At 42.4% G+C, this 12503-nt stretch overlaps 1 protein-coding gene across 1 annotated transcript in view; it reads left to right on the forward strand.

Annotated features, from left to right (window-relative positions):
- The first annotated feature begins 1056 nt into the window (after positions 1-1056).
- LOC138367007 (uncharacterized) overlaps positions 1057-12503 on the forward strand; it is a 119526-nt gene continuing 108079 nt past the window's right edge. The window contains exons 1-3 of the mRNA XM_069328409.1: positions 1057-1081; positions 2015-2209; positions 2594-3313. Of these exons, the coding sequence (XP_069184510.1) occupies positions 1057-1081; positions 2015-2209; positions 2594-3313 (940 nt within the window). The remainder of the gene's footprint in view (positions 1082-2014; positions 2210-2593; positions 3314-12503) is intronic.

Consider the following 12503-nt stretch of genomic DNA (forward strand, 5'->3'; position numbering starts at 1 on the left):
ATTGGAAGATATGTTTCCTCCCAAACTTCATCTCTTTGAACGCAGGTGCGACCAATACCCACAGGTAATACAACTCGTGCGATTTCCGGAGAAGACTTGATGAATCTCGTTATGGCTTCTATAGCCTTTTTTAAATAGATGAGGCGATTTTGCGTTGTATCTTCTTTTAATCCGGCGAGCATATCACGATCTTTGGATTTTTCTATATGCGACTTGGCGATCTCATTGTTCTCTACAGGCGCCCCTATGCCATATTGCACTGCAGCAGCAATAATGCAGGGGAGATTTTCAGCTCGACGATTGGAGACATGAATTGAACCGGGAATTGGGCGATCATGGGGAACACATCTCTTGAGATTATACAAAAGCCTGCGTTCACCATAGGCCCTTGCGTGTTTGTATTTCACTGATATGTCCTTCGCCATCCCGTACGGAACGCAAGATATGCAGTTTACAGGATACACAATGCAAGTTTCATTATTGCAAAATTCTTCACCGGTTAAATATCCGGTGTGCGTTTCCAGCCACGTCTCCATTTTTCTTTTTTTTTTTACTTTCCCTTATGTTTTGGATAAAGCCTAGTCAACCGCCCTGTGCCGACCCTGCGAATATTCGTCGTGGGGCTTTGCGCCCTTATATCTCCATCCCTGCTAGTGCGTGTAAAAGTTACCACGTACTGAGCAAATATTTATATTATTATTATAAGGACCTCGACCAACAAGAAGCCCATAGGAACATTTTTTTTTTTCACTGACTTAATTAGTATAAAAAAAAACTCAAATAGCACAATATGTATCTCAAAATATCTTGCAATAAAATATCAATATACGTCAGCTTAATACCCAAACACTGGCAACCTTTTTTTTCAGAAGCAGAAAAGGTCAAACACAGTGCGACATGTTACAATTTTTTTTTAATGTCCCCCCCCCCCCCATGAAAAAACCATAGTCAGACCATATTCCCTTAATGAAATATATATATATATATATATATATATATATATATATATATATATATATATATATATATATATATAAATCATGGTTCCCCAATGTCATGGAGGCCACATCATTATTGGAAGGTTTGTGATAACTTATTGACATTAGGGATACCTTATGTAGTTAATGACATTTCTCGATAATTATCACAAAAAAATAAGTACTTGGTCACCTTTCCTAGACTACCAACTGCCATCTTTTTTTTTTTTTAATTCACTGCATTATGCAACATGATTTAGCACATTTGCGAGTCATTTTTTTTTCCTTTCCCTGTTTCCTCATAATTATGCCATAAAAAAAGAGTAGCGGTGGCTAGAATTGCCAAACCAAACAAAAAAAAAAGAAACCAGCACATATGTAGCGATTTTTGACACTTATTTCGGGGAGGGAAAGGACGGGCAATATATAGCCTAGGAACTTGCCTCCATTCGCCAGTGTCGCACCAGTACACAATGGAACCTTCCCATACTAAAACGTTTTACTCCAGGGACAGTCTTAAATGTGCCCAAATGCGTTTAGACACCTTTATAAATTGGCCTGTCGAGTGGCAAAACCCCCAAGACCTGGTGAATGAGGGATTTTATTATCTGAGAGTTGCGGATCATTGTTCCTGCGCCTTTTGTTGTAAAGTTGTGCATGCTTGGATTGAGGGTGATACGCCCCGTAGTAGGCATGCGAAAGTGTCGCCAAATTGTTCCTTCATAAGAGGCGAAAAGGACAATAACGTTCCTTTGGAAATCACCAAACTGACATTCGAATATGGGCTGGATTTCTTTTCACCCCTATTTGAAGCAAAGAATATAGCAACATCTGATCGTGAGTATATTGTATAAATATAATTTACTAGTTTATCTGTGAATAATTAGTATTGGCGATGTGGAGGGAGGACAAAAATAAGTATAAATGCAGGAAGTCTTTTCAAATAATTTTTCTTTATTTTTTTTTGTTTTTGAAAGAATTGACTTAGAACCTGTGTCTTATGCATATATGTGATGGAGCATCTTTGTTTTTTTTAGAGACCCCACCCCGCGAGGAAGAAACTAAAATGACTGAAGATGATTTGCAGGTTCTGGGGGTAATTCCATACGCTAAACCTAGATATCCAGGCTTGGCAACATACAAACAGCGTTTGGAAACATTCGACCTCAGCTGGACTGGTTGTGTCAAGCAAACATCTCACGAATTGGCAGAATCAGGATTTTTCTTCTGTGGTAAAGAAATATTGTTGGAGTTTTTGTTATTTTTAGTGTGTGTATCCTCCTGGCCGGGGAAGATTTACTGGGCGCAAATCCTTAACTGTAGCCTCTGTTTAACTCAACAGTAAAATGGGTACTTGGTTGTAAAAAGGATTCTTCGAGGTGGGGATTGTATTCCAGGGACCTGCCCGAAATGCTAGGCCGTACAAGAATGTAACAACTCTTGTATATATCTAAAAAAAAAGTGTGTTTACTCCCCTAATTGTGCTTGCGGGGGGGGGTGGAGCTCTGGCTCTTTGGTCCCGGGAAGTGTGTGTGTGTGTTTTGTATTACAACATTGCCGGATGTGAGCTATAATAATAATAATGAATGGGAATATTTTTTTTCTTAAATTTACAGGCCTAAGTGACCACATGCGCTGTTTTTTCTGTGGGAATGGTTTTCGTAATTGGGAACCCGCTGACGACCCTTGGACACTGCACGCGCAATGGAATCCTGAGTGCACCTTTGTCAACATTAAAAAGGATGCACAGTTCATTAAGAATGCTAGAGAATCTTCGCAGCGTCGAACTATAAAACCCATAGATGAACATCTTTTAACTGGTCTGATGGAAGGTTTGGGTTTTTTCCCAGCATTAATTAAACATTTTGGATTTCCTGATGTCTGTGTGAGACCTGCCTTAAGGCTATATCTCAAAAGCACCAAAGATTTATTACCCTTTGTTACGGAGGCCAGATGTATAGAATTAATGTTGTGGTATATGCAAGAGAGCACTAAAGCCGAATTGGGTTTAAGGGGAATTCATCATGAGGATGTGGAAGGTAGGGTAGAGCCTGCGAATCTGGAATGGCAATCCGCGCCCTCTGACATGGAAACAGTCGCCACAGCTAATGAAATGGATGTCGATGTTGTTGGATCAATGAGCGGGTTCATGACCACTAATCTTGGTTTGCGGGCTTTGCCTTCTCCTGTTGAAACAGAGGCGGAAGAGACGACTATAGTCGCTAATGAAATGGATGTTGAAACTGGCGAAGAGGCCACAGACTTTGATGCGACATCCCATGTTGAAACTGTGATGAACACATCTCCGCCAACATCTTGGGCTGCTCATATTTTGTGTAAGGTGTGCTTTAACAATGCGTTGAGTGTCGTACTGCTGCCCTGCAGACATATGGTAACATGCAGTAATTGTCTTGTATCTATGAGAAACTGCCCCATTTGCAGATGCACCATTTCGCATGTCCTTCAACTGATTATTTCCTAAGAAGACAAAAAAAAGGCATAGAGACTAATTTATTTATGTAAATAAAAATTGTACAAATGTCGAGTTGATTTTTTATATTCATAAATTAGTATAAATAAGCTCACATTTTCATGAACAGTATTTTTTTTGGGGGGGGGGGGGATTGATTGCAATTGCTTATTTACTGCCCTAAAATCGTTAGTCCGGGGGGTGGGGGCGAGATACTGCCTCATTTAGAGAAATTTGCTATGTGCAATAGCTCGGACGTTGGGGAACTGAACCGGGTCCTGCACGAAGGTTGCTCAACATTCCGCTCGAATATTGACAAAAAAATAGAATCTCTCTCTCTTTCTAAGGTAAAGAACTTTTTGAGAACTAGCACTCAAAGGTTATAAAAAAGATTAACATCTTTATAATTAGAGAGACTGCTAAGATACTGCATCATTTAGTGAAATTTGTAATGTCCATTAGCTCGGACGTTGGGGAACTAAACCAGGGCCTGCACGAAGGTTGCTCTGCTCCTGTGCAAATGAGGAAACATTTGGGAGAAAGAGAGGAAGCACGATTTACTCCCTTGGAAAACATTTAAAAAAAAATTGTGGCCAGAGTTTTGAAAATATTGGCAACTTTTTTTATAGAGAATGAAACTCTAAATCAATAATATATATCCTGAAGAATAAATCTTCCTCTATGAGATATATATTTTTAGTTAGTTTTAAAAGTTTGTATTTATCGTAATGATGATGCCTTCCAAACATGGCTCATTAAAATTTTTTTTTGTTTATGAAATCGTGTAAGTATTTATGCAATATTTATTATAAAACAATCATAATACGCAGTGGCATATCATTTTTATAGAGAGGCTATATAAGGTAAATATAATAGCAATGCGAAACTCTTTCTATCTGACGTATTATTTTAAATAAATACAGTTGGGCGAAAAAACATGTTTATTGCCAGCGTGAGCGACTGGGGTGGGCTCTTGCTGATTCTATGTATGACTAACGACCCAGTGCAGGTTTGGAAGGCTTTGGCAATTAAGATTGTGAGTGTTCAAGTCTAGGGGGGACTAAGCATTTTTTTGTGTGAATGTGCAAAGCCCGTGTTTATTTGTGTAAGTTAAAAATTGAGTTTTTGTTTGTGTATAAGAGTTTAGCAATGTGTTTAAGTAAGATTGTGCAACTGTTTTAAGTTTAGGGGGGACTAAGTATTTTGCGCGAATGTGAAAGCCCTGGCTTTATTTGTGTAAGTTGAACAAAAAAAAATGAGTTTGTTTTTGCGAGCGAGTTTGTTTAAGCATGTGCTATTATTAAAAAACTTCCAAAGTAATGACAGTAATGCCAAAATGAATTCATCTTTTCACTTTTTGAAAGGTGGAGGTGTAGCATTTTCTGAAAACCTTTGCGCTTGATATACCACGGCACTGACATAAATGGCAACTGATGGAGTCGACTTTTAAATTTTAACACATGATTTCAAAAAGCATTTCATAGCAACAGATAGTGCCAGTCGATGCGTTATATGAAGTTAGTGGGCCCCCACCACAATAGCTGTAAATTATTATGATGTTAAAAAATACAATTTAATACAGAATATGAACAGATTCTTAGTACATATTAAATTGCTTAAACCACTCAACTACTTTCCTTTATAGTATATTTAAGAGTGTCAAATTAATGTTTGGAGTGTCAAACCCAACACAATATGGCTGAGGCCCCACTATTTAATCTTCTTTTCGTATTCTATGAAATATCACAGGTATTGTTAATGCTTGTAACGTTTATTACAAAAGATAGACATACATTTGATGCTATTTTTCATATTAAAATCTAATTTGAGGCCCGAAAAATATATCTATAAAAATCTATAAACAGGTTAGAACCATACAAATGCAAGTATGCCTTTTTCACCAGTAAACAACTGAATGCCACAGAAAATGGAATCTTTACTTTAGCTACAGAAAACGGAGCAAAGCCTAGGGGGGATGACTGGAATAAACAGTTTCCAACCTGACTCTTCTCGCCCATAAACATGTCTTTCTTGACCTCATTTCAAATTATATAGAGTACTGAAAGCTCATTTTCCATAGCAAATATACTAAGGAACTCATTTTATGACTAGAACGCAAACTAGGACCCCTCATTCAGATTCAAAACACGAGAATTATTGACTGAACATTTCCCCACTATCAAGCACACAGGACTCTTTAAAGCTATCTTAACTTCTTTAAAACCCTAATATGACCCATCTCACATGCAGATCCTGTTCTATGACTCGCCCTTCATGTCAATGTACCCCACAGTATCATGCAAATTCAAGATAAGGCTTACTACACCTATATATCCAACTTGGTCTTTGTAAGGAATCTTGACCCCCCCCCCCTTCTATGCTTGACCCCACTGGGGTAATCATAGGTAGGGGGTCCCTATTGCCGACGTCATGTCACGTGACACCCCTGCGACAAATAAGGAAAATTTCACCTGATTGGCCCATGACCCCGAGACAGAAAGAGAATTTTTCTACTCGGCTCCTGATTGGTCAAAAAATCGCGCCCCATTCTCACCGCTCACCTCTGACCATTACAGAAAATGGAGCTGTGCCCAAGGGCTCCCTGTACTATTCAGTCATAGCCTTATTAAAGTACTCCAAAAACTTCTATATTCGCTTTCAACTGTGTTTCTTGGTTTGAATCTGTTGAACATTCACCCTCTGATCCACTCAAAAGTAAGGGACCCCAAATTGATACCGTAGTACTCTCGTAACACCCCCGGGCCAAATCGTGAATTTTTGCTCATGCCATTAAAATACTCCAAAAACGTTTATATGCCTTTCACCAGTGTATTTTTTGGTTTGAATCTAATGAACATGCACCCACTGATCCACTCATAAGTAGGGGACCCCCTTCTTGATGCCTTAGACTCATCTTAAAAGCACGAGAAAAAACAGGTTAGGATAGGGCACCAGTTCCTCAGGTACATCCTGGGTGGTGGGCCCTGGGTACCCCTGGGGGGAACGGACCACCCCACCCCACCAGCCAGCCAGCAAGGTGCGCGCCCAGCGCGTCCTGACCCAACTGCTTGAAAAAAAATTTCACGATCTGGCCCCCGGGAGTCGAGTCGGCATGGAAGTGCCGAACCGTTTCTGAAAATCAATTCCCCATGTGTCTCCTTTTACACTACTGTCCACCCATCCTTCTCTTTCTTGCTTAATCTTTGTCACCTGATCGTAGAATTCTATTAAGCCTGTAAGGCAAGATTTGTCCTCCCTGAACCCATGTTGATGGGTTGTCACGAAGTCTCGTCTCTCCAAATGTGTTACTAGGTTTTTTCTCACAATCTTCTCCATAACCTTGCATGGTATACAAGTTAAGGACACTGGACTGTAGTTCAGTGCCTCTTGTCTGTCACCCTTTTTGTATATTGGGACTACATTAGCCGTCTTCCATATTTCTGGTAGGTCTCCTGTTTCCAGCGACCTACTATACACTATGGAGAGTGGCAAACAAAGTGCTCCCGCACACTAATTCAATAACCATGGCGAGATTCCGTCCGGCCCAACAGCGTTTCTCACGTCCAGCTCCAATAGGTGCTTCTTGACCTCATCACTTTTAATTTCGAGCCTCTCCAAGGTCGCTTGGTTTCCTGCCACCTCGTCTAGCGCCGTGACTTCTCCTTGTTCTATTGTAAAGACCTCCTGGAACCTTTTGTTGTATTCCTCACACACCTCTTTGTCATTCTCTGTGTACCTGTCCTCACCCACCCTAAGTTTCATCACCTGTTCCTTCAGTGTTGTCTTCCTCCTGATGTGACTGTGTAGTAATTTTGGTTCGGTCTTGACTTTGTTAGCTATATCATTTCCATACCTTTTCTCAGCTGCTCTTCTCACACCTGACATACTCGTTCCTAGTTCTCTAGTATCTCTCTCTACTTTCAGGTGTTCTGTTATTACGGAAGTTCCTCCATGCCCTTTTGTTCAGCTCTTTTACTTTCATACATTCCCTGGTAAACCACGGATTCTTCTTTTGCTTCTCTGTTTTTTCCAGTCTGGCCGGGACAAACCTGTTTACAGCCTTCTGACTCTTTTGGGAGACATAGTCCATCATGTCTTGTACGGACTTGGTTCTGAGTTCTGTGTCCCATTGTTTATCCCTTAGGAATTTATTCATCTCATTGTTTCCCTTTCGGTATGCCAGCCCTTTGTTTCCCAGTTCTTTTTGGGGGGAGATAATTCCTTGCTCAACCAGGTACTCAAAGCTCAATACACTATGATCGCTAATTCCCAGAGGGGCTTCTAACTTAACTTCCCTTATATCCGACACATTTATGGTAAATGTCAGATCAAGCAAGGCTGGTTCATCCTCTCCTCTCATTCTTGTCGGTCCCTTGACGTGTTGACTTAGAACGTTTGTTGTTGCCACGTCCAGCAGCTTAACTCTCCATGTGTCTGGTCCTCCATGTGGGTCTCTGTCCCCCAATCTATCTTCCCATGGTTGAAGTCTCTCATGATTAGTAGTCAGGATTCGTTCCTGCTAGCCACAGAAGCTGCTCTCTCTATTATATTGATGGTGGCCATATTGTTTCTATCATATTCCTGCTGGGTCTTCTGTCATTTGGTGGGGGGTTATATATGACTACTACTATAATTTTCTGTCCTCCAGTTACTATGGTGCCTGATATGTAGTCACTGAAACCTTCACAGTTCTGATTTACCATCTCTTCAAAACTCCAACCTTTTCTTATCAGCAAAGCTACACCACCTCCTCCTCTCCCTTCTCTCTCTTTCCTCAATACATAGTAGTCCTGTGGAAACACTGCATTTGTTATGGTTTTCGTTAGCTTTGTTTCTGTGAGTGCTATTATGTCTGGGTTTTCTTCTAGTGCCCATTCTCAGAGTTCACTTGTTTTATTTGTAATCCCATCTAAGTTAGTGTACATTGCTTTGAAGCTCACTTGCTTCTGTTCATTTTCTAGTCACCATCTAGGCGAGCATTTTGCTGGTGGGGAAAGCTGTTCCCTGAGTGAGATGATCTGTGAGGTATTTTGCAGGGTCTCAGAGGATTTTGGGGTGGGGGGATGGGGTGCAAGGGAAGGGAGGACAGGTAGGGTGTGGGTTAAGGAGATAGGGAAGGACATGGATGATGCAAGGTGAGGGGGAGAAGGGATAGGGAGGGCATGGGATGAAGGGGGAGGAGGGAAAGGGGGGGAGGTGGGAGGGGGGATATGGTGGGAATTGGGAAGGGGTTATAGGGTCAGAATGGGGTGGGGGGGGAGGGAGGGTTGGGTGAGCATTTGGGTGGGGGCAGGTAGGGTGAGGGGAAGGGAGGGGTTTCTATGCAGAGGGGCATGGTGGTGTTGCCCTCCCCTCTGGTGTTGCTGGGATGCTGGTTGTGGGTTCCCCTCTTATGTCTGGGACTGTTGTGTTGGGGTCTGCGATTTCCTGGTTTGCTCCTCTCTCCCTTCGCTTCCTCTGTGTGTGTGTGTGTGTACTCACCTAATTGTGCTTGCGGGGGTTGAGCTCTGGCTCTTTGGTCCCGCCTCTCAACCGTCAATCAACTGGGGTACAGATTCCTGAGCCTATTGGGCTCTATCATATCTACATTTGAAACTGTGTATGGAGTCAGCCTCCACCACATCAATTCCTAATGCATTCCATTTACTAACTACTCTGACACTGAAAACGTTCTTTCTAACGTCTCTGTGGCTCATTTGGGTACTCAGCTTCCACCTGTGTCCCCTTGTTCGCGTCCCACCAGTGTTGAATAATTCATCCTTGTTTACCCGGTCGATTCCCCTGAGGATTTTGTAGGTTGTTATCATGTCCCCCCTTACTCTTCTGTCTTCCAGTGTCGTAAGGTGCATTTCCCGCAGCCTTTCCTCATAACTCATGCCTCTTAGTTCCGGGACTAGTCTAGTAGCATACCTTTGGACTTTTTCCAGCTTCGTCTTGTGCTTGACAAGATACGGGCTCCATGCTGGGGCCGCATACTCCAGGATTGGTCTTACATATGTGGTGTACAAGATTCTGAATGATTCCTTACACAGGTTCCTGAACGCCGTTCTGATGTTAGCCAGCCTCGCATATGCTGCAGACGTTATTCTCTTTATGTGGGCTTCAGGAGACAGGTTTGGTGTGATATCAACTCCTAGATCTTTCTCTCTGTCTGTTTCATTAAGTACTTCATCTCCTATTCTGTATCCTGTGCCTGGCCTCCTGTTTCCACGGCCTAGTTTCATTACTTTGCATTTACTCGGGTTGAACTTCAACAGCCATTTGTTGGACCATTCACTCAGTCTATCCAGGTCATCTTGTAGCCTCCTACTATCATCCTCTGTTTCAATCCTCCTCATAATTTTGGCATCGACGGCAAACATTGAGAGGAACGAATCTATACCCTCTGGGAGATCATTTACATATACCAGAAACAGTATAGGTCCAAGGACTGACCCCTGCGAGACTCCACTTGTGACGTCTCACCAATCTGAGACCTCACCCCTCACACAGACTCGTTGTCTCCTGTTGCTTAGGTACTCCTCTATCCACCGGAGTACCTTCCCTCTCACTCCAGCCTGCATCTCCAACTTTCGCACTAGCCTCTTGTGTGGCACTGTATCAAAGGCTTTCTGACAATCCAAAAATATGCAGTCTGCCCACCCTTCTCTTTCTTGCCTTATTTTTGTTGCCTGGTCGTAGAATTCAAGTAACCCTGTGAGGCAGGACCTGCCATCCCTGAACCCATGTTGATGCTGTGTTACAAAGTTCCTTCGCTCCAGATGCTCCACTAGTTTTTTTCGCACAATCTTCTCCATCAGCTTGCATGGTATGCAGGTTAGGGACACTGGCCTGTAGTTCAGTGCCTCCTGTCTATCCCCTTTCTTGTATATTGGGACTATGTTAGCTGCTTTCCAAATATCTGGCAGTTCCCCTGTTGCCAGTGATTTGTTATACATTATGGAGAGTGGTAGGCACAGTTCTCTTGCTCCTTCCTTTAGAACCCAAGGGGAGATTCCATCTGGGCCTATAGCCTTCGTCACGTCCAACTCTAGTAAACACTTCCTTACTTCCCCACTGGTAATCTCAAACTCTTCCAGTGGTTCCTGGTTAGCTATTCCCTCACTTTCCTCTGGAATTTCTCCTTGCTCTAAGGTGAAGACCTCTTGGAATTTCTTATTCAGTTCCTCACACACTTCCTTGTCATTTGTAGTGAATCCTTCCGCCCCTATCCTTAATCTCATAACCTGTTCCTTTACTGTTGTTTTTCTCCTAATGTGGCTATGCAACAATTTAGGCTGAGTCTTTGCCTTGCTTGCGATGTCATTTTCGTATTGTCTTTCTGCCTCTCTTCTCATCCTGACATATTCATTCCTGGCATTCTGGTATCTTTCTCTGCTCTCCAGTGTCCTGTTATTCCTATAGTTTCTCCATGCCCTTTTACTTTGCTGCTTAGCTAGCCTACATCTCTGATTAAACCATGGGTTTCTCATCTTCATTTCTCTGTTTTCCTTTTGGACTGGGACAAACTTGTTTGCTGCGTCCTTGCACTTCTGCGTGATGTATTCCATCATATCTTGGGCCGTCTTTCCCCTGAGCTCTGTTTCCCATGCTATATCTATTAGGAATTTTCTTATCCCCTCATAGTTTCCCTTTCGGTATGCTAACCTTTTGGTTTCGGTATCCCTCCTCGAGTTCAATAACCCTTCTTCAATCAAGTACTCAAACACCAGTACACTGTGGTCGCTCATTCCTACTGGGTCCTCAAAACCGATTTCTCTTATGTCGGAGTCGTTCAGAGTGACTACGTCGAGTCTCGCTAGTTCGTCATTGCCTCTCATCCTTGTGGGTTCTCCTACATGCTGGGTTAAAAAGTTGCTTGTCACCACCTCCAATAGTTTGGCTCTCCACGTATCCTCGCCTCCATGCGGTTCCTTGTTCTCCCAGTCAATCTTTCCGTTATTGAAGTCGCCCATGGTGAGCAGGTGGGATCTATTTCTACAGGCAGCAGAGGCTGCCCTCTCAATTATAGTGTTAACTGCCTTGTTGTTGTTTTCATACTCTTGACTGGGTCTCCTGTCATTTGGTGGAGGGTTGTATATTACTGCTACTACTATTCTTGGTCCTCCCATTGTTATGGTGCCTGCTATGGTGTGTGTGTGTGTGTGTGTGTGTGTGTGTGTGTGTGTGTGTGTGTGTGTGTGTGTGTGTGTGTGTGTGTGTGTGTGTGTGTGTGTTGTAATTCACAAGTTAGTAGGGATTATTAGCTAGAGGATCATTACTACAACACTTAACGAATGATGATTGGAAGTACATGTTAAGTAGACAGACAATGGATCACATATCTAAGAAAGGTTAATGGATTAAGACCGCAGCTGCTTAGCCAAATTAATAATTCCTGGAAAGAGGACTCAGGCTTCTAGGAACAAGGTTACCACTCTAGGGATAAGTTTAATTGGATTATACCTTCCTTGAGAGACGTGGTGAAATGTTTGAGGCCATGGTTGACTGGAGGCAGTCTGATTGTGGGAGTTGAACTGAGAAGTCCTCTGGATCTTCGTTTGTGGCAGCAGCGAAGTGTAGCAGACAGCTATGCGAGAGCCTGATGTGATCTTAGTGACCAAGTTAAGTCTGCAGTATGTGAGTATTGAATGAAAGACTAACCGGGTGTGGAGCGTTGTAGTAATCATTCCGTATTAGAGACTTAGGCGGAAGTTACGAGTGCAAGTGGTGACCGCGGAGGTCAAGTGGTCTATGGGTATTGGAAGTGTATTTACCTAATAGAGTATCTTAATATGTTATTATTTGTCAGAGTTTATTCATTGTAATTAAATGACAAAACCCGACGGCCTTTAAATACCTTCTATCTGTCCCCTCATAGTGTTCCTGGTTTGGTTGGTGAGCGAATGTTAGGGAATTGGTATGCGACATATTTGGTGGCAGCGTAAACAGGTTTTGGAATACTTTGAGGGATGAAGGAAGTGTGTTGCTGGTTTAGTTGGTGAGGGAATGTTCGGGAAATGATAGACGTCGGGTTGTGTTGAGAACGGTGGTTACTAAACGGAGGAAAGAAAGGT

Source organism: Procambarus clarkii, chromosome 21 (genome assembly GCF_040958095.1).
Source record: "Procambarus clarkii isolate CNS0578487 chromosome 21, FALCON_Pclarkii_2.0, whole genome shotgun sequence".
Lineage (NCBI taxonomy): Eukaryota > Metazoa > Arthropoda > Malacostraca > Decapoda > Cambaridae > Procambarus > Procambarus clarkii.